The 27,581-nt window shown below is 37.9% G+C and overlaps 1 protein-coding gene across 2 annotated transcripts in view; it reads right to left on the reverse strand.

The window, feature by feature from the left end:
- Nucleotides 1–1,184: 1,184 nt before the first annotated feature.
- LOC137266388 (C-terminal-binding protein-like) overlaps nucleotides 1,185–27,581 on the reverse strand; it is a 45,218-nt gene continuing 18,821 nt past the window's right edge. The window contains exons 3-11 of one of the 2 annotated variants that reach the window (XM_067801887.1): nucleotides 23,234–23,396; nucleotides 22,165–22,322; nucleotides 18,190–18,334; nucleotides 16,228–16,434; nucleotides 15,597–15,695; nucleotides 8,112–8,237; nucleotides 6,027–6,155; nucleotides 5,188–5,367; nucleotides 1,185–3,712 (exon numbers count right to left, since the gene is read on the reverse strand). In XM_067801887.1, the coding sequence (XP_067657988.1) occupies nucleotides 3,480–3,712; nucleotides 5,188–5,367; nucleotides 6,027–6,155; nucleotides 8,112–8,237; nucleotides 15,597–15,695; nucleotides 16,228–16,434; nucleotides 18,190–18,334; nucleotides 22,165–22,322; nucleotides 23,234–23,291 (1,335 nt within the window). In that variant the 5' untranslated portion in view covers nucleotides 23,292–23,396 and the 3' untranslated portion in view covers nucleotides 1,185–3,479. Of the gene's footprint in view, nucleotides 3,713–5,187; nucleotides 5,368–6,026; nucleotides 6,156–8,099; nucleotides 8,238–15,596; nucleotides 15,696–16,227; nucleotides 16,435–18,189; nucleotides 18,335–22,164; nucleotides 22,323–23,233; nucleotides 23,397–27,581 lie in introns of both variants that reach the window. The other variant, XM_067801886.1, reaches the window with a different exon arrangement.

Raw genomic sequence — 27,581 nt, forward strand, 5'->3', positions numbered from 1 at the left:
AGAGCGTTTTCATTTCATTTATAATATCAGCACAGTTAAACTGTTGATGCTGTGCCTTGAGTCTTCCTGACTTGTTTAGTGCAATGCTCTGTATGTAAAACTTACTAAACCAAGCCACAGCCAAATTACGGAGACATCAGAATTGGTCAGCTGGATGTCGCAAAAATTCCAAGGACTGAACACATCACTTCTGCTCTTGAAAACTCACACTGGCTTCCTGTATCCTCTCAAACCATCTTCAAGTCTGTACTATCCCTCGTCAGGGTCTATACTGAATTTCAAGTCCAAAATTCATGGCTTTTCTGGGCAGAATTATGGTTAATAAGACAAGCACTTATGTAAGAATACTATGACAATAATAGTTTATAGTAGTTAATAAATACTACAAGGCAATATATTCACAAATAACCTATACACAAACACCTTGGTTGTTGGGTAATGTTAGGTTCCTAAAATTATATATCATTTTGATGCGACTAGTGCATGGTCACTTTACTGGCTTATGGTGTCTGGGGACTAGTGACATTTTGGTTGGAAAACTGGCATACAATGTTAAATGGGTATGAACCCTGCCCAAGACTACCTCAACAGTGATAACTATCCTACAAACCTGAAGACCTTGATCTCCCTGAATGTGCACCTCATTGTTCCACTTGGACTCCACTTAATCTGCCTCAGCCTACTTCTTCAATGTGTGATTGTGTCTTCTCTGTCTACTGTCCCCAGTTACGTCACAAATCAGTTAAGATAAGCAACGCATGGTGCATCGAGTCCTTTGATGGGGACAATGTTTGGCAGTTAGACTCTATCTAGAGTTTCTAGCACTTAAATCCTGTCCCCCACAGCGAATATGACACATGTGGCATCATCTCAGGCAACAGAGTTTGATGAAAATTGTCTGTGTTTACTCAGCTGAAAATGAATACCAGGTGGGATAAGTCTTGTACCAAAGCAGCTTGGTTCATTCAAGGTAATGGGTGATAAGCTTTAAATATACCTTCATGGCGTTGAGACCGTGCAATATAAATGCCATTATTATTTTGTAAACGAAAACACCAGATCCAAAGGCCTTTTAAAATCTCTACTTAAAACCAACCTCTTACAGTTACATTAATTTGCAAGGGGTATTTCTCGTCAGACAATGACATCCTTCCTATTCACTCAGAGATCAACAAAGAAATAGACCAATTTGTAGAAAATTTTATTGTCTTTATTCATAAAATTATATTGGAAGATCAGATCAGATATACTGGCATTTTCCGAATTGTATCTACATTTGTTTCTAGTCTACAGCTACTGAGATAGGTCTACAAGCTTAATGAATCGTAGACAATGCAATGAAGCATTATAATGCCATGGGACAACAAACTCTCGAGAAAAAAACACACAGCTTTATTTTCCTCAGTTATTTGCATTTGCTGGTAGTCACTGGACTAACCAAATTCTACCAACAAAATGCATACAAATTTCAAAAAATATTTTTCCCATTTTGACTCAAGTTTCAAAATTTATTAATTGCAATAAAAAAATAATAACACTTTGTAAAAAAATTCTCGTACTTTAATTTTAATTTTTCTCAAATAGACAAAATGCATGGACACAAGCATGTGTTGATCAGAAAAATGTAAACGTTGAAATGCTTGGGTTTCCGAAAAGACTACAATGAATTCGACTAACTAAAAATACGCCAATGGAATTAATTCTTCAAGAAAATGTGTCCCAAGTTTAAAGTAAGACAAGCACATACAGCCGCTACGAGGGACGGCTGCTAGGAACAGCGCCCTCTATGCATAGTCCTCACCTTCCATGAATACTTACAAAACATTATCAAACATTTCAATTTCAACAAAACATATTAAGCACCGACTGCAGATGCTGTTTTGAAAGTTGTATAAAAGAAACATGCACGTCGGTTGTATTAAAGATGACGAGAGAGAAAAACAGTGTCTATCCAAATAGACGTCCAGTAGAACTGCACACAAAGTAATTGGTCATTAAGAATGAGGATGAATACAGATGCACCATTGCCTGAGCGTTTCCACGTTGTTCTTCCAAACACTTAAGTCCATTCAGCTGCAACACATCCTGACACAAACCTGATCATATCTCTTAGAGTCAAATGATCTAAGTACATCGAGCTTGAAGGTCCACCAAGTGGGAAGTGTTGCCACAAAGCAGTCAATGCTGATTGTCAGAAAGCCTTTTGGATTAAAAGCCATGTTGGAAATCGCCAGTGCTAATGGATGAACGTAATTATGATTGATTAATGAAAGTACATTACAAAATGCAGTAATAATGTTTCTTTCTCACCGATGCTAAAATCTCTCCTGTTATGATGTGAAGAAATGCAATACATGAAATCACGTCTGTCAAAAATACTGCCTTCCTCTGTTTCAAATCTGTAAGAAAGCTTGGCAATGACCATATATCAAAAAATAATTGTATTCAAGTGAACAAGTTCATTTGCAGACGTTCATCAGAAACCATCTTTGATCTGACCTCCACAAAGAGGAAATGACCTTTGATATATGCAAAGTTACGACTACACCTGCTTTGAGGCTACACACGTTCAGGTACGTTGAAATCTGGCTGAACATAGAGAAGTGCAAAGTTGCTATCTTTGGCTTAAAAACTTTCTTTGACAAAATGCGAGTAAAAATTCATGACAATCAAATCCTGAACACCTACCCACCATCTTGGTGTCGTCCTCGCACAGACAAGATACATAAGTAGCGATCATGTTACACCTCACTGTAATATCTCAAAATACAAAATGATCCCTCCTTGAAGAAAGGTGCTAGATGTAGATATTACTTATGTATAATCTCTGACCAAGTCTGCTCTGAACATGAAATGACACCTACCAGAAGCTGACTGCCTTGAAACCTTAGAGGCCATCCATAATCATGAAAAGGTTCAATGTCCAATACACTCAACACAATTTTCGGACGTGATTTGTGACAATATGAAGCTTCACACTCGAGTCTTCTAGACAGGCCATTTCCAAACCTGTGAAGCGACTACACACAAATCCTACATGATTTTATCAATTAGATTTTAAAATCAGTTAAGTTGTCAAATTGCCCTTTGTTTAAACAGACACAAATCTCTACATTCTAAAGTTTTGGGTAGAAAAGACAATTGCTCTAAGCAAGTCTTGGAGTCTGGTTTTGCACTTGGCTGAGATTGCGCCTGTTCCTATGGTAACGCAATGGCTACCGTTCTTCGTTCCTCTGAATTGTTCAATTTCAGTTCCTGTTTCATCAGCACTCTCAAGATGCAGTAACGATCTCAGCTGCTTCTCTCATCTCAAATGCCCTTGTTTGTTAGGGGCTAATCCAAGAATAAAGTAACAGCATAATCTATTTCCTTTTGAGCTCAACTTCTGAAAATCCAGCTCGGTTGTTCCACAAATGAACCCTTTCTGGTGCCGTCAAGCACTTTTGTTTAGTTTTACAGCACAATTTGTAAAAATAGGGTTAATGGACGACCTCAGAGCTTTCTGCTTTGGCCATGTGATTGCCAGCTTCAGGCAGTGTGCTGTGAGCGGTCGTGTGGGCGGTACTTAGTGGGACGACGGAGTGGGTGTCGGTTGTCGAGTGGACGCCCATGGCTGCAGCTGCGGCGGCAGGGTTAAATGCGGGGTAGCCAGCACCGTTCATACTGTCAGGGTAACCAGTTGGTGGAAAGGGGTAGCGCACACTACCAGGATCTGGAAGCAAGCAAGATAACTTTAATACAGGGTTTACTAAAATGTTGTGTACAGACAGACTTGTCTGGCAAGTGAGTATGGTGTTATGTCGGACACCAGAAACGGGCTTCACACAATGTAGCCATGTGGGTAATCGAAATTGGGTCTTTGGATTGATGAAAGAACGCTTTTAACCACTAGGCCCCCACACCACCCCGACTTGACTCGATCCAATTCATCAACAGTAGATCAAAATCTCAATCAATAACAAATGTGGAAAGCCATGAATTACACTCTTTTAGACCAATTTTCTTTCCTCAATGTTACGCTTCAAACCAAACTCCACACACAACTGCAGAAAGGTTTAACAAATAATTCACAAATCATTAGGCAAATATGACTGATAGCATGATTAGTGAGTGAATGAGTTTAGATTTACGCTGCACTCGGCAATATTCCAGCTATATGGCAGTGGTCTGTAAATAATCCAGTCTGGACCAGACAATCCAGTGATCAACAACATGAGCATCGATCTGCGCAATTGGGAACTGATGACACGTGTCAACCAGTCAGCGAGGATCACCACCCAATCCCGTTAGTTGCCTCTAACGACAAGCATAGTCACTTTTCAGGGCAAGCATGGGTTGCTGAAGGGCTATTCTACAGCAGGACCTTCATGGGTCAGCATGATCAGGCCATTCAAGTATAAAAACATCGCTACTCATACACTCACAGGGCTCCAGGTAAAGCTATATTGTCATGTGTATGGATAAAAAAATATGCACTGTAAGGCAGGAGATTCAGAGATCACAGCAAATACATACCACAGCAATGGTGTATGGTGTACAGACGTAATTATCTGAAAATTGTCTTACTGTTTATTGACCTTTTTACACAAGAGTAGCAATGTTGAGGTGCATGTATGAAACAAAAGATTACCGATATGCCATTAAATACCAGTCAGTACTCTAAGTGTACCCTGAAGGATTGCCAGTGCTCCTGGATTGACAAAAAATACGTCCTCTTGCTGTTGAAAAATTATCTGGAGCCCTGTGGTCATGTGATCATCATTCAGCATCAGATGACCCTCATCTTACACACAATCTTACGATTATCATTCAATTGACTCTCTTGACAAACATCCACAGGTGCAGTGTAATCTCGAAACTGGGACTTTAATCTCATCATTAGAACACGTTTCACATTGAGTGAGTGAGTGAGAGAGGGTTCAGTTTTATGTTGCACTCAGCAATAATCCAGCTATATGAGACAGTCGGAAAATAAGTCTTGATCAGACAATCCAGTGAAAAAACAGCTTGGGCATTAATCTGCGCAATTTGGAACCAATGACATGTCAACCAAGTCAACAAGCTTGACCACCCAATCCTATTAGTCGCATCTTATGACAAGAATGGTCGCCTTTTATGGCAAGCATGGGTTGCTGAAGGCCAATTTTACCCTTGGGATTCATAGGTTTGAGGAAGGTGAACACTCACTAGGCGTGGGGGTGAAATACTCCTTGTTAACACAGTTCCTTAAGCTATCAGGTATTCTTCCTAGGATAGCTCTCCTGATCTCGCCAGCCGCCATCTCCCTGAGCTCAGTCACACTTTGTTCGCTGTAGAAGGAAGCATGGGGGGTGCAGATGAGGTTGGGGGCATCCTTGAGAGGGCCACCTGGCACAAAAGGGAGTAAGACAGTAAGATTTCACATACTGGCATGGGAAAGAAATGAGTCAGTCCTTAGATTTAATAACAAAAACAATTTTTCCCTTTAATTTCCCTTGCTTATAATTCCCCAAGAAAGTTGTATATTAGGAAATATTCTCACCATCCAAACCTTTGTAAGTTCTCACTACTGGTGAATAAAAAAACCCCCAAGCAATACTTCAATACGTTTGCTTACTGTTCCATGTTGTTTAGAGCAGAATATATCTCAGAACACAATGTAACCTACATTATATTCCCTTCTTCATACATATATTACAAGGTAAATATTGTTTTACAGATGTATTGTACTTCAGGCCTGTGTCCTTTCAGTACCAGAAATTATGAAGAGTACAAAACCTTTGCTCGTCTCTATCACAGACTTTACACGTGGGAAACTGAACCCGGTTTTAGGTTTTGATTGAGAATGCTTTAAACTAGGGTTAAACACAATATGTAAAAGACAGGAGTCCCCCAATTTCATATCAAGGTAAACCCTGAGCTCAAAGCACGTAGTTTCATATTAGATGCTACTGCCAGGCCATATTACATAAAAGACAACAAAACCAACAAAAATAATAATTTGAACAATACATTTCACTCGAGTTCAACAATAGCCTTCGACTCACTTAGGGAATTCAGCGGTTCATTTTCATGGACGTCGAGTGCACATGCACGTATCCTCCCATCCTTCAAGGCTGAGGCTAGAGCGTGTTCATCAACAAGGCCTCCGCGAGCTGTGTTGATTAGAAATGCACCTGCAACATAACAAAGTCACAAAATATATCACCTGCTACCTACTACCTACCTCATTATGCTTATGCCTTAAACAGAATTTCATTATGCTCATGGACAGCGCTATGTGGTATTACTGTCATACCACACTAAGCTTTTCAAAGGATACGTATTACTAGATTTTTTTCTGAAAACCAGTATATTGGGTAAAAAACATATAAGATTCTTTTTTTTTATCATCTTTATGGTTTAAATTCAGATCTACATATACTGTCATTTTTTACCCCGTTAGTCAAAGAACAAATGGCATTTAATACTAGAAATTCTTTTGTCAGAAAAAAGAATCCATGACTGCAACCTCGTTTTGAGATTGCTGTTATTAAAACCACAAAATATATGTTTAGGGACTTATAATGCAGAAAATAGGACTGATGTACACAAATAGTGCTGCTCACTGCCAAACATTCATGTTCCAAGATATAGGTCTCACAATAAAGGTACCTGAATTGCAACATATTGCAACACAGTTTACTTGCAAATACAAGCTTGTCGTAATACGATTGGGTGGTCAGGCTTGCTGTCAGTTAGTTGACACATATCATATCCTAATTGCGCCCATCGATGCTCGTGCTGTTGATCAATGGATCCTCTGGTCCAGACTTTGTTACTTACAATACGTACCCTTGCCATATGGCTGGAATATTGCTGAGTGCAGCATTAAACTAAACTCACTCACTATTACTAAACACATACCCAATACCTAAATAGTTTATAGGACTTGAGCAGAAATACTCATTAAAGCAAAACATTCCCATAAAAGCATTTGTATCAGTACAGTGTGAATGTAGGTGATTTGGTGTGATTGGGTGTGATTGGGTGCAATTGATGACGTTTCTACCAAGTCAGGGAGCCTGACCACCCAATCCCATTTATCGCCTCTTACAACAAACATAGTAACCTATTGTTTATTAATACATTTTACACAAACATGCAGATTATTTGGAGTTAACTATTTCTGTAACCCAGCAGCTCTGTCTCTTTCAAAATATCATGATGTCGTACTATTGTTTTTGGCATCATGCTATTCCCAACTGTCTTCACTGCATTTCCAACAATGTCTGGTGGAATCTAAGACACTGAAGGTCAAAATATGGATGCTATATAACCAACAATGGTTAGTTATACAGCATATTTCACAAAAGCAAAGATAAAATTCCAATATTTAACCCAGATTGTCATCTTCAAAATATTCTCAAAACTAATGAAACCAATCCTTTGCCAGGACAGTACAATGTCACATACTCAATTTTCATATCACTACAAAAATTAAATAATAATTAAAAGAAATAATCTAGTACAGTTCTCAGGCAACAATTCAGCTATGCATCACAACACTGGCATTCAATTATTCATTTTGAAATATAATTTGTCTTAACGATGATGATAAGCTCTTTTATCAAGAAAGTGGAACACAGCTCTGATTTCAATAAGTTGCCTGATAACTAATGTCTTTGTCTTCAATCATGATTTCTCAATCGAGATAAGCTGAGTTTGATATTTTGAAACAACTTCCACACCAAAAATGACAATCTGTAGTTCTACAGATACACCCCTACTGGCTTTGAGTTACAGATTATCGGCCTATGATGAAAAGACCAAAAGGACTATTGGATCTTTCCTCCAAGGACATGTAATTTGTCAATCTTAGCCAGTGGTGGCATATTCTTGAGGCCAGTTCAAGAACATTCTTGTTTTACATGATCATTTTAAAATCTGGACTGGGGAAAGAGGTTTTGGTTTTCTTTGTGTTCAATCGTATTTTTCAAGTTTCATGAACCAGTACGATGTCACTGAAAAGTCACACTCCAAAAGTATAAGGGAGGCTATTTATGGGTCGTGTGAAACAAGCTAATTATTTGAAGTGGCCTAGATCCCTGAGTTTCATGGTGTAATAACAGTTTAGATACCTGCATACTTACCAGGCCTCATTTGCTTTATGGTATAGTCATTTATCAGGTGATGGTTGTGTTCATTGAGGTTGCAGTGTAGTGATACGCAGTCACTTTGGAAAAGTAGTTCCTGCAATGTGTATACACGCGTAATGCCTGCAAGGAAATGAAAGGATCTTTGTTACGAAAGTGAAAAAGAATGTTTTGTTTCTTGAATTTTTCAGTTTTTCATCTCTATGAAAATGACAACAAATGAATATGAAGGGCTCAACAAACAGTGGGAGCAGATCTGTGGCAACGAATATGACACTGGTACCAGTGTTTGCCATGACAGAGAAAACACGCATGACTGACTCCCTGAAACATGTCTATGACTACCTATCATGATACCATGAGTCATGATCAGTCCGAGACGTAACGTGTACGCGAGACGGCCTATCGTCTCTTGTCCGCGAGACGGTGCGCTCCGCGGTACTAACTGAAGCGCTTCCCCCTAATTAATTCAATCACCGTGGAACCACCTCGATTGGGTGCGAACACGATGCAGGGTAATTAAAGCGTCCCGTAAAATCCCCAAGGGTGGTGGGGTACTTGACAGTCGTGAATGAACAGGTTTTTCGATCTCGGATGCCACGCTTTCGTCATTTGCACTGAACAGATTACAACCTGCAGAATACAAGTTGTTTGTCCGACAAAATATTTACAATCATCCTAGGTTGATGCATACTTGGCCTCTGTATTTTCGATTTTTTCGGCACGTGAAAACATCGGGAAAGCAGAATACCACGCCCAAGCCCAAGGTCGGCTGTTTACACATGCCAATTACACAAAAATCAACTCATCGCTCATGAAAAGGTGATTTATTTCATTTGAATGTATTACTGGTGGAAATGTCAACGTATTCATCTTGCAGAAAGTTACAGAATATTTTGAAACTAATACGACCCCTACCGCATCTTGCATGAATCAAAACTTTGCCAATTTCGTCAAGAGTAATCCTGCGAAAACTATTAAATCATTTGCATATTTTTCGGAAGTGACGTACGTCCATTGTGTAACTCCACACAGCACACTGAGAAAAGGGACTCGCGGTGCCAGCCAAAGCTGACATCTCGTACTGATCAAAATTAGTGTTATACTAAAATACCTGCTTCGATATTTCATTACAGCTCATGGTGTTGACATGTGGATATCGTATCTTCCAGAGTACATATCAGTTTATGCCCGCATTAGCCGTGCATGCTGTTTTACAGAACATACAGTCCCTGTAAACGTGCGCGACTGTTTCAGCCAATCAAATGAAGCGTGAACCCCTCGTATGTGAGGTGTTATCCGAACGAAGTGAGCATGCAGTTTCATCGGTATACACACTATTTTGTAAACACATCTGAAAAAATGTTATTGATGTATGAAAATTAGGCTATGATGCATATCTCTCTGAATATCTGCACGGGTATGAATCTGCAATACTTCATTGCCCAGACGATTACAGCAAACAGATTTGTAGTCTTACCAAACCGAACCAAATGCAAACGTTTCTGAACCTCTTGAAAGAGAAATGATGTTTCTTTTAAGACCACCGTAAATAGATGTGCATTGTGTAAAATGACAGAAGTTGGGAAGAAAACAAACTAATTAGATGGTAACTGTTATAAGGTTTCTGGTGAGCCGCTCAAGCGGCTCACTGATCTCGTGTTTGCTTATTGCAAGTTGAGGATGGTGTTCCTCTGTACGGTCCAGCTTGCGAATGATGACTTGTTGATCATGAAAATGCATATAAGTAACTTGAACCTAATTTATGCCTTCGGAAATTGACATGATTTGATAAAGGCATTTAAAAAAAGAAATCACACTTTGTGACATAATTTCGAAATGAAAAAAGTACGAAAATACAAATTTAAATAAGGAAACATAACGCCCCCTGCAGGTTGTAATATCTTTCGCCCCCTCTTTCGATCAAACTCCATATGACCTGGCGGATACATTACGCATTCGGTAAGATCATGTTAAGTCTACAAATCATCATTTTCTGAAGAATTGTGCATCATGTCGGCGATTTGCGTAACATCCCTCATCCTGGAAGACATCATTCCTCCATCCCCTTCAGTGTGCACAGTATATTCAGGTAAGAATGTGTTGTTTCACTTACCCTGTACACATACAGGCAACTTCAATTAGATCGAATACATACGTATTTGCATACATACCCTTTCTACAACAAAACTAACAACACACATTACCAGATCTACTTCAGGTAAAAACTGGGACTTTCTTGTTTACACATATTCTATGTATATGCTTGAAACAGAAAAGGTTTTCGTTCCTGGAAGACAGCATGGCCAGTGGAAGACAACCAGCCCCGTGTATAATCCTGCATGCTGCGTTGGACTGGGAACGGCCAAATGCCCGTTTCCGCCAGGAGTCAGCAGAATGAGGGAACACGCACATTCCTGAGAACATTGCATTATTTGTTATAAAAACGAAAATGTATGAAGCTTTCACTGAATGTTTTAGATGTATCACAGTATGTAGTACAGCTATGGTTATGAAACACAGGTACATATTTCAAATACATCAGTGCGGCGAATTGTGCTTGTCTTGGTTCATCTTTTTGGCCGAATGCAACACAATTAACTTTCATTTGGATTACGCAATTTATTGTATCACACACGTGACACTGGAGTGAAGGCTGGGCCGAACGCGGCCAGGCATAGTTAATGACTGTAGTTGGGTATCACTGCATATACAGGTGGAGACAGGCAACAGGTGTGATGCAGTACAGCACGTTACTTCAGGGTGTGTACATCTAATGAGTTTGCAGACAGTTTACACGGCTATCTGGTGGACACGGGGGGCGATTGTGCAATTTCCTGTTTACGGTGCCTTTGTCGTTCGAGGTATATTTTATGATAGCTTGAAAACACATAATTAAATGCTAATTATATGTATTCCGTTTCCTGTTTGTGTTTGATAATCTGTGAAAGGCCACAGAAATGTTTATTTTGTGGTGACAAATATTCAAGTCGCATGGAGGTGGGCAAAATAGCGTTTTCTTACTTCATTCCGATTGAACTGATCACGTGATAACGATCTCTCACGTGATAATGAGATGACATATTTATGAGGAAGAAAGGAATAAAATTGTTCCAGATGATTACAAACTCAAAATATTGTCCATAGCATTACTGATCGACGACTTATAAACAGATTTTTATTGCTTAATGTTATAATGCTTTTCAAAGTGTTCTGTTTTGGTATGAAGGAGTTATTCTTGTACTGATTATCTTCGAAGAGTACTTGAAAGTGCTGTGCGTCGTTGTCAACACTATCATCGGCTTTCCTATCTTTTACTTTGGTAGATGATTTAAACAGTATTCATAGATAAAAACAATACATTCAAAGCCAACACAGAAATATATATTTTATGTATATGCGTGAAATAGGAAGGGTTTTCCTTCCTGGACGACAGCATGGACAGGGGAAGACAACCAGACCCAGGTACAGTCCAGCATGTTGGTTTGGACAGCCTTTTCAGCCATCATCTGCAGAATGAAGAAATATGTGTGTACCAGGGAGTTTTGCATTATTTGTCATTATTACGTAACCTTTCACTGAATGTTTTATATGTATTTAGTATAACTATGGAAGTAGTTATATATTCTCGGACACAGGTGCATGTTCAAAATTCTTCAGTACGGCGAATTGTATTTGTCCCCTGACAGAATGAAACACAAATAAATTTCACACAGATGATGCAATATCACACACGACACTGTTTTCCAACAATGATTAAGCCGGAATGAAGAGGATGCAGTCAGGCGTAGTTTATGACTGCAGTTGATTAGCCCTGAATATACAGGTAGGAGACTGGATACCCATTTATTGGGTTTGGAGACAGTTGACACGGCTGTCTTGTGGACACTGCCAGCCACTGTGCAGTTTCCTGCTGACGATGCTTTTATCGTCCGTGGTAAACTTAAAAACGCACAATTAAATGCTAACTATTTTGTTTGGTGTTGTTAAGCTGGTAAAAGACAGAATCATGTTTATTCAGTTGTGACAAAAATTCAGTTGATATGTAGGTGAGCAAAATCTGCTCAGGGAAGTGGCATCTTCCGTGTGTAACAGGGATGGCTCGACTGATTTTATTGCTGCAGTTGACTAATAATACAGCTTTGAAACAATGTCAGTCTAAGTAAACTCAGTCTCAATGTTATTCCTTAAACACCACCACTGAGTTTAACAAAACCTAGCAGAAGGTCGCATCAGGCAACCTTTGAGCGACCTATGACCGTCCAATCAATAGCGAGACGGTTATATAGATTTAACCAATCAGACAACGGCTACTACTTAGGGGCACAGATCTCTCCACAAACAACAATCCGCAGAAAATACAGATATTTGACCTGCGATATATACGCTTTGGGGTTTCTGTTTACATGGTGACCATTGGCTAATATTTCTGCAAGATGAGATCCCTTGAATATTGCCAAAACACTGTTTTCGGAGACAGTTAACTCTGTTGTCATGGTTGTAATGTGCGCCGTGTGAATCACCCAGAAGCGATCATACGCTAAATAACATTCGGAATCGTTCGGGTACGAACCTTTTCGAGATAAAAAGTTCAAAAGGTGTGTGCGAATGTCCACTTTCGCGATTTGGAAAGCTGTGTTCTGATTGGTCAGTCCCAAAGGTTACCTGACGCGACCTCCCATAAGGTTTTGTTAGACTCAGTAATGGAGCGTAAGGAAAAGTACTGAGGCTAAGTTTACTTAGACTGGAAACAATATATATGAATACATAAATGTCCGTCTAAATAACTCTTTTTTTTATCACATTCACGTCATCTGTTTAAAAGTGGAGAAATCGCATTTCTATAACATTACGTGTTGATGACAATGACATAAAACTTAAGGAAATGAGTGGTAATTCCTGCATGCAGTGTGTTCAAGAATACATTTTGCTTAAACTATTAAAGATCATGCAGTCCTCCGAAGTTACTTACCACTTGATGCGACTGAACATATTGAGCACCGGGTCTGCTCCCGTGGCAAAAGGCGTCTCTCGTAGTCGTAACGATCTTGTGGGTAAGGTTTGAGTGTCTGACGAGCAGTGGGAGGAAAGTAGATGTGTTTCATCGCGATTGTACACCTATGTGCATTCGTGTACACGAACAAGTACTTATACGAGGTAAATCTGCATGGAACAAGCTTTCAGAAAATATAAAGATCATGTTTGTGTGAAATGTGCACATAGGTGAAAATTGCCGTCAAAAACTGACTACTTTTGTTCGTGCTTCTGGGAAGCGTCTCTGGTACGCGTAACGAAATTGTGAGGACGCTGTGTGTGTCTGTGACGAGCGGTGGGTGGAAAGTAGATGTGTTTCATCGCGATTGTACACCTATGTGCATTCGTGTACACGAACAAGTACTTATACGAGGTAAATCTGCATGGAACAAGCTTTCAGAAAATATAAAGATCATGTTTGTGTGAAATGTGCACATAGGTGAAAATTGCCGTCAAAAACTGACTACTTTTGTTCGTGCTTCTGGGTAGCGTCTCTCGTACGCGTAACGAAATTGTGAGGACGCTGTGTGTGTCTGTGACGAGCGGTGGGTGGAAAGTAGATGTGTTTCATCGCGATTGTACACCTATGTGCATTCGTGTACACGAACAAGTACTTATACGAGGTAAATCTGCATGGAACAAGCTTTCAGAAAATATAAAGATCATGTTTGTGTGAAATGTGCACATAGGTGAAAATTGCCGTCAAAAACTGACTACTTTTGTTCGTGCTTCTGGGTAGCGTCTCTCGTACGCGTAACGAAATTGTGAGGACGCTGTGTGTCTGTGACGAGCGGTGGGTGGAAAGTAGATGTGTTTCATCGCGATTGTACACCTATGTGCATTCGTGTACACGAACAAGTACTTATACGAGGTAAATCTGCATGGAACAAGCTTTCAGAAAATATAAAGATCATGTTTGTGTGAAATGTGCACATAGGTGAAAATTGCCGTCAAAAACTGACTACTTTTGTTCGTGCTTCTGGGTAGCGTCTCTCGTACGCGTAACGAAATTGTGAGGCCGTTTGTGTGTCTGTGACGAGCGGTGGGTGGAAAGTAGATGTGTTTCATCGCGATTGTACACCTATGTGCATTCGTGTACACGAACAAGTACTTATACGAGGTAAATCTGCGTGGAATAAGCTTTCAGAAAATATAAAGATCATGTTTGTGTGAAATGTGCACATAGGTGAAAATTGCCGTCAAAAACTGACTACTTTTGTTCGTGCTTCTGGGCAGCGTCTCTCGTACGCGTAACGAAATTGTGAGGACGCTGTGTGTGTCTGTGACGAGCGGTGGGTGGAAAGTAGATGTGTTTCATCGCGATTGTACACCTATGTGCATTCGTGTACACGAACAAGTACTTATACGAGGTAAATCTGCATGGAACAAGCTTTCAGAAAATATAAAGATCATGTTTGTGTGAAATGTGCACATAGGTGAAAATTGCCGTCAAAAACTGACTACTTTTGTTCGTGCTTCTGGGAAGCGTCTCTGGTACGCGTAACGAAATTGTGAGGACGCTGTGTGTGTCTGTGACGAGCGGTGGGAGGAAGGTTGGTTTGTTTCAACACGATTGTACACCTATGTGCGTTAATGTACACGAACACGTACATGTACGAGGTAAATCTGCGTTGAATAAGCTTTCAGAAAATATCGCAAGAAATATCGCCATGTACATTACGCACGCTTTACACAGTCTCAGACTCACGACGGATGTTTTGACTGGGCAATTTAGTCAGGCATCAGTTACCTCCCATTAATGACACGCGAGACGATTCGCGCGGTTTCGAAGAAAGTAAACATGTTTCAACACAATAACAAACAGGTGTGCGTTGGTGTGCATCGAAAGCTGCATATATATTATGAATCTACGATAAATGAGCTTTCAGAAAATACTAAATGTAAGTTTCTGAAAATTATGCACATAGGTGAAATTCGCAGTTGAATATCGCCAATTTTTGCTCAAATTTTGCACATTTTTGTCACTTTTTGACAATTTAATTTCCTCTTTTTATGTTTTCATTCACGTCATCCAATAACTTGACCATCTGTCAATGACTGTAGCAAATTTTGTTTAATTATTTTCACAAATAACAATTTTAGACATGTTTTTGTGTGACATGCAGAATTTCTCTCTCTGTGATCAGGGAGTCACGCGTATGAGTGACCCCCTCTCAGGTAGTCACTTGTACGCGTAACGGGAGACCGTCTCGCGTACACGTTACGTCCTCTACTGATGATAACTCAAATTTTTAGTATGGATGCAGAAAACCTGCTTATCTGACACCAAAACATGTCCATGACTCGCTCTCACAACATCTGGGTCATATGATGACTAATAAAGCCTGGGGCAAACACAGACTGGCACTTTAAAAAGTCTTAAAATACATGCAACGTCACTTACAAGTCATGTAGAGAAACAAGCATGTTTCTTCACATTTTTCTTACCCAGGGATTTTTCTATACCATCTGCGAGGTAGGGGTCATAGAAAATAACGTTAAACCCAAACACTTTGGCTCGTATTGCAACCGCAGTTCCAACTCGACCTGAAACATAAATAAAAGTCGTCAAATGGCTGAAGTCTGAAACACCTTTCGTCAGAAATTTTCAACATTCTTCTCTGCATCCGTAACACCTGCATTCTTTCCCTTCCATATGATGATGATGGTATATATTGTAGCTTTAGCAAAAATGAGGATCGATTACATTGTTGTTGATGATGATGATGATGATAATGATGATGATGATGATAAGGAGGAGGGGGATGCAACAATTTCTGCTCAATTAATGGTCATTCTAGTTATGAGTGTAGAAATTAACCCGAAATTAAATAATGATATCATCTGCCACAGCTGGGGTTGATACTAGGGCTCAGGCCCTGTTACAAGGTGAATCAGTATCATCATCATCCACTGCATGTGCACTAGCCAACATCTGCTCTACCTTTATCAAACCAAATGGGTTTGCTCATTGCCATGCACTGCCTGCTTCCTGTCAAAGCATTCTCTGCACTGGTCCAACTTATCCTTGTTTGCCAGTAGATTAAGAGTCATCAACAATAACAACATAATTTCTTACCTAGACCCACAATTCCTAGTGTGTCACCACGGATTCGAGCTGATCCTTGGGCTGCATCACGTAACTGTTCAGGGCCATTTATTTTCTTGCCCTCTTTGACCATATTAGCGAGCCAGTAAGTCCGTCTGTACAAGTTCAGTATTAAACACATAGTAGAATCTGCTACCTCCTCCACTCCATAGCCTGGTACATTGCACACAGCAATACCTGAAACAGAAGATCGTTAAGGTGTGAGACGGTATGCACAGTGGTACGGCTGCAACGAATACACTATGAGGTAAAAACAGAAACATTAAAAAAATATTTTCCTTAAATCTTAAAATCATTACTTGTCGCATACACCTACAGTGTTTGGCTCATAAGCATATGCAAACAGTTGAATTGCAGTCAAACTCAAAAAGTAATACATACAATACTTCATGAAACCCTGATTATGATAAAAACATAACACCATCTCTGAGACTTTTGCAGATTTATGCCCTAAAAATGAAAAATGTTGCTCAGCTATCATTAAGATATTGACACGGTTCACAATTTCCTATGTCTTAGGGGGTGGGGGGTGGAGTGCAAAAGGAGGAGGAATAGTCAGTTGCTCAAACACCTGGCTGTCCCTTTCTCTGCATTCCTCCCTTGTAACAAATAGTAAACTATACCAATATTTTAATGAGAATTTGTTACTTTTTTTCAATTATTATTTTTGAGACAAAAATTCTATAAAAGCCTGATATTGTGATAGTAATCAGTATTTCATTGAGTTTTTATGTTTATAAGTTATCGAAATGGATTGCAATTCATCGGTCCACTTTTGAGCCAAACAGATTGTAGTGACAATGCTGTAAGTGGCCCATGCAAAATGACACATATTACGCAAATTGGATATGTTCTAATTTGCATGTCCCACTTAGATAAACAACAAACTCCAAGTAAAATCACTCTTAAAATTATTCATAAATTTTCTATTTCGGTTGTCATGATTGGTTTCATGAAGGGATGTGTTTCGATTCAGCAATATCGAAAGAGGAGTAATATGCAGGGATGATTCTGTAACCTGAGAGGATGGGAACTATACTTTGATACACAATTATGATAACGATGGTGTTGTGACTTTAACAGATGAAAAGATTATAACATGGCACCTGCTCAAAGATCAAACCAATCTTGTTTGAACACTCAGGAAGGAAAATGAACTTTCGTCACCTCAAGGCTTACACAATATTCATCTTGTGTGAATTTTGCTAATACTATATACCTTTTTCCACATACAAACTATATTTTTAAATATTTCACAAAAACATCTAAGTCTAATTTTTTCCTTACAAAAATGTGCACAAAATGTCACAAAAATAAAAATATATTTATGGCTTTGATGTCAGTTTGTGTGCTCTGAAAATCCTTCACCATTCTGTCTAGAAAGCAGTTTCCCTAGCCATAAAATCTGAGTTTTTTAAAATACACTTTTATGGCATGAAAATCAATTTTTTAAAATGAACTTAACCTGCTTATCTCGATATCTGGAACAAAATTCTTTTTGTTGTTCTATTAATGGGCCACAAGCTTCTTATTAGCTCAGCCATATTAACCATGGAAAATTTCAAACTCATAAAGATTAAAATTGATGGGGGTTTTTTAAATTCGGATGAATATTCTGGTTGTAAGGGGGTGAATAAATGTCAGGCTTCGCTATCATGTACAAAGCCACACAATACAGCAGTCTTGGAAGGTAGCATAGATTACTGTTAATATCACCAAGTATTGATTTCTCCAAGAAGAGCCAAAGCTGAAATCTGCAAACTAAAGCTTATCGAAATTTGCATTAAACTCACACAATTGGAACAAGAAGAAATTCACAAGCATAATGAGTTGCTATCACAGAAAATGAATCTAGTAAAACTGATAAAGAATGCAATAAAATAAATATTTTAGTACTTAAACTTGATGGAAAGAAAAATCAATTGTGCTCACCCATTTCCCCAGCAGCCTTGACGTCTATATTATCATAACCACTACCGATTCGCACTATCACACGTAAACTTTTGAATTTTTCAAGATCCTCTTTAGTGAGTGTGATGGTATGCCACATCAGGGCACCGACTGCTTCATTTAGTACCTGCAATGTGGACATAAACATGGATAAGAACTAGGGTTAATTGTCAACACAGATCATGGCGAACAGTAATCAGGAACTGATTATCAATCAGTTGTCAATAAATATTACACTACAGGAAAAAATGCCCAAACAACTGAAAGAAATCATGTTTCACATCACTGCTGAGCTATGATACCACAAAACAACATCCTCAACAGCAACATTCCACAAATATCATGGGGACACCAGAAATGGGCTTCACGTGTTGTACCCATGTGAGGAATCTAACAAAGATTTTCAACAGGACAAGAGAATGTTTCAACCACCACCCCTAAAAGATGAAGTAATGCAGTCTTCAGATGCTTTTTATTTCGGTGAACTCCAGATTGGTTGGTGACAAAATCAGAAACATTTCCAGGAATAACCTTGATTTCAGGTGGTTTTTATAGTCTGGACAACATGAATCAGCATATGATTATAGACACTTAATACCTAATTATTCTACAGTGCCAGCAAATTATTACAGACACTTAATACCTAATTATACTACAGTGCCAGCAAATTATTACAGACACTTAATACCTAATTATTCTACAGTGCCAGCAAATTATTACAGACACTTAATACCTAATTATACTACAGTGCCAGCAAATTATTACAGACACTTAATACCTAATTATTCTACAGTGCCAGCAAATTATTACAGACACTTAATACCTAATTATACTACAGTGCCAGCAAATTATTACAGACACTTAATACCTAATTATACTACAGTGCCAGCAAATTATTACAGACACTTAATACCTAATTATACTACAGTGCCAGCAAATTATTACAGACACTTAATACCTAATTATACTACAGTGCCAGCAAATTATTACAGACACTTAATACCTAATTATTCTACAGTGCCAGCAAATTATTACAGACACTTAATACCTAATTATTCTACAGTGCCAGCAAATTATTACAGACACTTAATACCTAATTATTCTACAGTGCCAGCAAATTATTACAGACACTTAATACCTAATTATTCTACAGTGCCAGCAAATTATTACAGACACTTAATACCTAATTATTCTACAGTGCCAGCAAATTATTACAGACACTTAATACCTAATTATACTACAGTGCCAGCAAATTATTACAGACACTTAATACCTAATTATACTACAGTGCCAGCAAATTATTACAGACACTTAATACCTAATTATTCTACAGTGCCAGCAAATTATTACAGACACTTAATACCTAATTATTCTACAGTGCCAGCAAATTATTACAGACACTTAATACCTAATTATACTACAGTGCCAGCAAATTATTACAGACACTTAATACCTAATTATACTACAGTGCCAGCAAATTATTACAGACACTTAATACCTAATTATACTACAGTGCCAGCAAATTATTACAGACACTTAATACCTAATTATACTACAGTGCCAGCAAATTATTACAGACACTTAATACCTAATTATTCTACAGTGCCAGCAAATTATTACAGACACTTAATACCTAATTATACTACAGTGCCAGCAAATTATTACAGACACTTAATACCTAATTATTCTACAGTGCCAGCAAATTATTACAGACACTTAATACCTAATTATTCTACAGTGCCAGCAAATTATTACAGACACTTAATACCTAATTATACTACAGTGCCAGCAAATTATTACAGACACTTAATACCTAATTATACTACAGTGCCAGCAAATTATTACAGACACTTAATACCTAATTATACTACAGTGCCAGCAAATTATTACAGACACTTAATACCTAATTATACTACAGTGCCAGCAAATTATTACAGACACTTAATACCTAATTATACTACAGTGCCAGCAAATTATTACAGACACTTAATACCTAATTATACTACAGTGCCAGCAAATTATTACAGACACTTAATACCTAATTATACTACAGTGCCAGCAAATTATTACAGACACTTAATACCTAATTATACTACAGTGCCAGCAAATTATTACAGACACTTAATACCTAATTATACTACAGTGCCAGCAAATTATTACAGACACTTAATACCCAATTATACTACAGTGCCAACAAATTTATTTGGCCATATTCATCAGAGATATATACACATGCAACAGAAGCATTCATATTTAAGATAAATTTACACATAAGTGTATTAAGAAAATGACATATTACACACAGCAAGAACATTTTGAGGAAACACTGTTTATGTGTCACATAATGATAGTGGAATTACGTTTACTCACATTAAAAAAAAAAGACCTTTAAATTTCACCCAAATCTCACCAGCTCACTGAATAAACCAGTTAGCTTCAAAAACATTCCTTTCACACAAGTGTTACCATGGCAGCCATTTGAAATTTTCAACTACTGCATTGAACGACAATTACCCATAAACAGTATTATTTTTTTTAAAAACACATGCAAAGGTTTCCATGGTTATAGAGAAAGAAGTTTCCAGAACTTCTGATGCAGTAGCAATTTGAATTGTTGACAGGGCCAATTTACATAATTGTAGCCCCGCAGCAAATGTCCATAAAATTCCAAGATTGGACAAAAGAATTTGCCAAGTAATAGCATTAAAGTAATAACTGGTGTTATTGCTTTGTAGAGACTTTCATTTCCCTGACTCAAAAAGGAGTCTTTCAGTTATCCTCTTTTTTGGCATTGAATGAAGTGTCAAAATACCACAGACATTCAGAAAATAAGAAATTTTATTTAAAAAATTCCCAATTCAGAACCAAAACTACCTTTCTTATTTGCCTGCAAATGAAATAGGCACAAACATTTTGGATTACTTGCCATAAGATATTTTATTTCACTAATAAATGGGAAAGTAGTCAAAATAACAAAACTATACATCTTAATGAAATGTAGTAAGGTGGAGAAAGAATTGTCAGTGCAATAAACAAAACAAAAACCATGGAACTTTTGAGTTTCTTTCAATGCAAGAGTTGCCTCCCTTCCCACATGAACCAGGCTTTTTTTGCAAACATTTGTTTGGGCTCTCTTTTGAAATCATAAATTTACATATGAGATATTTATGTTTGACACAGCAATAACAAAAACTTAGATTAGCATCTATACATAAATGTGAATGACTGCACTACAATTTGACTCTGATATGAGGAAGTTTCTTGTCTGCAACAAATGTCAAATATCCATGAACCGGAATTATGTATTTTTCAAATAGTAATATAAGTACTAACAAACCATCCCCAATATGTCAACCATAAATCAGACCATGAATACAGAGTTTTCAAGCTTAGTTTCATGTTTGATGCAATCCTAAATACATTGTTTCCTAATATGAGTGAGTAAGAGAGTTTAGTTTTATGCCACACTCAGCAATATTCCAGCTATATGGCAGCAGTCTGTAAATAATCCAGTCTGGACCAGACAATCAAGTGACTACCAACATGAGCATCTGTCTGCGCCAGTGGGAACCGATGACATGTCAATCAAGTTAGCGAGCCTTACCACCCGATCCCATAGTCGCCTCTTACGACAAGCATAGTTGTCTTATATGGTAAGCATTGGTTGCTGAAGGCCTATTCTACGGACTTTCACGGGTCCTATATCCTAAAATAAAATAAATTAACGACATGCCTACAGTTAGATAGAAAATCTGGACAGATCCATTAACACGAGGGAGTAATTGAGTTTAGTTTTACATCGCTTTAAGGAATATTCCAACAATATCAGGGAAAGCAACACCATACATTGTGCCCATGTGGGGAATCAAACACATATTGCAATATAATCCCAACATAAAAAATACTGTAAGAACATTTCAAATGACATTACAACACTGATCAAACAGCACTCCCTACCTTTTCATGTATTTCTGTAGTAGACTGTGCATCACAAAAGGCGACTGTTGCGACGTCTTTGAGGATGGGCATCTCGATGGAGCAGTCCCGGCCGTCCAGGAGAGCTACCAAAGGACGGGGATGCATCGGCCCGTTTGGGATTGGTCCACGGATCGACACTGGAATAACAACACAAATGTGAGTGGGTTGGGGCTTGCACAATTTGGTATTTTAGTTGTATCAGAGCAGGTGATCGCCAAAATTGAGATCAAAATGAAGTTAGTATGGTTTCATGTCACTAAAAGCAATGTTCCAGTGGTATCGCCGCAGGGAACACTATGTGAGACGCTGTACCCATGTCAAGAAACAAAACTGGTGAATGCAATATCCACTGGGCTTCCCCATCGTCCCAAAATTATGAGGGATAAGGGTCCTTTGACCTTCGCAGAACCATCTACAAACTGGTTTGGGTTTGGGGGCGTTTTTTGTTTTGAAAAGATAATCTGAATGATATGGCATGGTCAGTGAAATGTTGTAGTAAAAACTAAAAACATCAAATTTCATTTAACTCCAGGAGTCCTATTGAGTTGATGTACTAGTGTGAAATCTAATCAACTAACAATTTCCATTGGAATGTCTACTAACAACAATTATTGGTTTACCTTGGATAATAATCACATTTCACCTTATTTCAGCACTCCAGCTGGAGTCTAAATTATGTTCTCACTTTGTGGAAACAATTTAAATACACATTCGAATATTGAGTAGAAGTAGTGATACTGGTTATCAAAATTTGAAACCATGGTGTAAGATTCAACTTTGATGAATCGAACGGAATTGTTGTAGCCATAGGAATCCCCTCAACCCCTGGACCATAATCACCCAATCCCTGGACCAGAATGCAACAATCCCTGGACCAGAATCACCCAATCATTGAACTGGAATGCCCCAATCCCTGGGATGGAATACCCCAATCCTTGGACCAGAATGCCACAATCCCTGGACCAGAATCACCCAATTCCTGGACTGGAACCACCCAGGATCACAAACTAGAGTCAGAAACCTTTGAATGGAATAGGAAAGTACTCACTGGTGGGAGTGTCTATTCGTGGCTTCTTGATCGGCTGTACAGGCCGCCTTTTTTCCATGAGCTGGATAGGGACACCTTGATTAAAGTGTATATCCCACGATGCCTCCTGACCGCGAATACTGCTAGGTGGGCTGATACCGAGTGGGAAAATATTTGTCTGAATCTGAAAATAAAAGAAAAAAAATATTCCAAATTTGTCTACCAAATCAGTCTCATGACAATGAATATCAAGTGAAACACTGTTTATCAACTGCCTGATACATTTTCTAGAAAACATATTTTGATGAACAAAAGGAGATATGGCAAAATATATTTGCATTTACAATCAGTTCATAATATAACTCAACATAGTTTTCAGCTAGAGACACTCATAATAGCAAGATTCTATACTCAGTTTCAATCCCTTTATCACATGACCATTCTGATCAACCAATCAGCATTTAGCCTTCTAAATTCTCCTTTTAAGGGAGCAAAACCTTCAGATCTGTTTACATGATCTCACTATACAGATATACGAGTTACAACTGCAAAAAAAGACAAAAAAAAAAAGAGAGAAGTAATATCGATATGGATATTTAATAAATTGTTGATTATGTGGCCCAGTTAAGAATGTAAATGTTACCCGACTCAATCGCGTTGTGCAAATATAATACACAATCTTGCTTCTAAGCTACCTATGAAGAATTGGTCATGAACAACCCATGCTTGTCGTAAGGTAACAACAAACTGAATGATCAAACTTGCCGACTTCATTGACATTTCATCTAACTAGCACCAGGAGAAAAGTTTGTTTTTGAATGGGTAAACAATTGAATAAAATATCTAAATAATTTAAAAGCATATTTCTTTCATCACACACTGCAATGAAAGGAGTGCATCTGGAATTTGTCTTGTGTCTTGTTTTTACCTTTGGTTGCACATGGTGCAAGAAGGTCAACATCTCTTAAATCGAGCCCTATAATTCCATAGATTGATGCTTATGCTGTTGATTCTGAACTGTCCAGATGCAAATATTAACACAACATTTGGTAAAGGGATTTACAAGAATAAAACTGACTGCAGATGCAATGAAATTTATCAGTATATACACAGGGATGCAGGAAAAGTCCAAAGACTTTTGTAAGATTGCCAATCAAGTAACAGTAAGTTATCACTGAGTTTGTTACTAGCTGCGTTACGGTATTCTTTGCAATTTCATTTCTGTTATAATTATGTGTTGATCAGGATACACAATATAATAACAGTACTAATTATAATATTTCAAATGTCTGGGAACCCCATGTTGTTGTCCAGGACCCCTGAACACTATAAGCATGCGTCCCAAGAATGATCAAATACAGCATTCAAGATAAATCCCTGGTGGTATATTTGCACTTGTTAGACTTTTGTGTTCGTGTAACCCCACTACTATATGATGGTAGTCTGTGAATAATTGTCTCAACAATGCAGTGATTGACATCATGAGCATCGATCTATGCAACTGGGATATGATAATACATTTACGGAGTCAGCACCCTGACCACCTGATTTTCTTACAACAAGCCTGGAACACCAATTCTAATCCATACTGTTCAGTGTATGAAACTCCTAAGAAAATCAGGAAACCCACCGGGCTGATAACCGAAAAATGTTGCTGGCCCTGTGAACATGTAACCAGCCCTGTGGTAAAAATAGGTAACCGAAGAATTACCTGTAGTGAGGTAAACTTAAACATATGCAAAAGCATACAAAGCATAACTTGGTGGTCCCTGTTGTTTCATTTAGTGTCGCTGCCAACTGAATGAGACAAACAGGCAAAGTCAGAATGGTCAGTATCTTTGGCAAAAATGGTCTCTACATGTTCTTCATGCAATTAGCACTGGGGTTTGTAACTCTCCTTGTGAAAAGTAAACATGCGCAACAGCAAATTTAACAAAAACGACTTGGTCACTGAAAGCATTCTTTAGACCAATCACGTATAGTGTTAGATAAAAGGGTAGGCTGATTTGTGGAAGATGCAGTTGAATTGATCATGAAATATACATACGAACATCGTATAGCTACCACAATTGTAAATTATTTTCGAAATATCACCCATTGACAGAGACATGGTAAAATATCTTGGAAAATGGACTGGCCCGTAGGACTGGCTATAATATAAACTTGTAAGCCCGCCAGCTAACTACCAAGCAGCGGGCAGATGCTATTGCATACACTGCACTGTTACAGATTGGTATCACAATAAAGTATTTAATTCATTAAATTGATCAGAAAATAAATATAGATGTGATTAATGTTTACTGGCCAGTAGTGCAGTAGTGCAAACGAAAATACTGTGCATCTGCAATTACAGTGTCATGATAAAAGAAAACTGATTTGTCAGTCAACATAAACTTCCTGACCCTTCTGTTTTTTTATTACGATCTATGCTTTAAAATAGTATAGACTGATTATAAAAAAGGTGTGATTTACTGTAAAATCTGAGCAATTTGTTGTAAAATGAGTGAAATGTGGAAAAATATCAGTGAATTGTGCATGATCCATGACTTCAACAATACAACACATTGGTCTTCCTGAATTCCTGGTTTATTTTTTCAAGTACACTGTTTGGCAGTGTGACACTACTATCTACAGTTGAACTGAGAAGATTTAAGTTAGAATTAATCATCAGTAACTCATTCTTGTTGTAAGAAGCAATTAACAATTAATGTGTTTGAATGGTCAGGCTCGATGACTTGGTTGAAACATCAATGTATCCCTATTACGTAGATTGATGTTTATCACTTGATTGCCTGGTCCAGACTCTATTATTTACAGACCATTGCCATAAAGATGGAATATTGCTGACTGCAACGTAAAGCTAAACTCACTCTCTACATGTTAGTCAAACTTAATCAGAAGCCTGCAAATTCAACCTCAGGTATAAAGGTTTTTCATTTGTTTTGTGAGATCATCCAGTAGGGCTGTAATTATCAGAAATATCGTCAATGGGAAGCATTTCTAACCATTTTCAATATAAAAATCATGTCTCTACAACTTTCAAGAGCTATTTTGATGAAATAAAGTTTCAAGTTACTCATACAACACCCAAAGCTACAGCTACATAAGACATGCTGTTTGTACATAAACATGTCGCCAGTAAGCAAAATCATGAAATATTTTGATTTGGTCCAGACATTTTTTGTTTATCACATAAATTCATTAATAATTAATCAATGATTAGCAAACAATCACTGATCACTTATTTATATCGAAAACCAACCTTAATTAGTGTTCGGAATCTGAACACGAAAATACGATAAACATTATGCCAAGGGAAAATTTTGGGCACAGTGCATTTGTATAATGAGTAGACATCATCTTGACACCAAGGAATGACTCTGAAAAAGCTATTGAAGAATTCAGCCTGTCCATGAACCCGGTTCTAGTCCATTAGCGTTTAGTTGAAGGGATACTTGCAATAACCATTATGACTTTCATAATGATGTGTTATAGTTTATTACAACCTTGAATCAGCTTTTCCAAGGTCAAATCTCTAAACATGACAAAATTGCTGTTTTCTTACAAGCCCCAAGTTTGACAAGTGACATGTTATGTCCAGTACATATCCCCTCCTACTATAGGGCATTTTTATGTTTTCATTTCATTTGCATGGCCTTCAAGGGGTTAAAAATGAAAAGTAAATACCTATTTCAGAACACTTAATCGAATAAAACCATCTTTTATGAATAACAGTCAGACCAACTATACAGTATGATTCAATAATTCAAAGGATCCAGTTTCTCACTGTCAACCTTTCCATACATTAACCAATGTTCTCATTACTGTTTTATTACTGTTACCATGACTACTTTCCATTGCACTTAAAAAACTAAAAGAACTGAACTACGAATATAAGCCAAGTATAATGACAAAGCCATTGTGTACGATTCAAATAGACATCTGAATAATATACAAGACAGGGTCATCAATATCCCCCACAACGGCAAAGCATTGTTCATGAATATACCTACAAGTTACGACTGTGCCAAATGCTTTGGTGCGTGTATAAAGACGAGTGGAAGGAGAGTAAAGAAAGGTTCTTAAAGTTCTGCTCATGAAAGGAGCACAACCACCAATTTTTAAGTCAAATATGTTACCATGGAAATGCTAAAAATATTTCATTCAGAATTCCAACCTTTAAAAAGGCACCAGTACACCAGTAGTCCAATCTATGTCAAGTTTAATGAAGAAACAGGGAACAGTTTTAGAGTTCTAAAGTGCACTACCACTAATGTTTGTCAAAGTCAAACTTGTTGCCATGGAAAAGCCCAAAATATTTTATTCAGAATGACCAAACTACCAAAAGGCACCTGTACACCACTAGATC

This window comes from Haliotis asinina, chromosome 15 (assembly GCF_037392515.1).
Source record: "Haliotis asinina isolate JCU_RB_2024 chromosome 15, JCU_Hal_asi_v2, whole genome shotgun sequence".
In the NCBI taxonomy this organism is placed as follows: Eukaryota; Metazoa; Mollusca; class Gastropoda; order Lepetellida; family Haliotidae; genus Haliotis; species Haliotis asinina.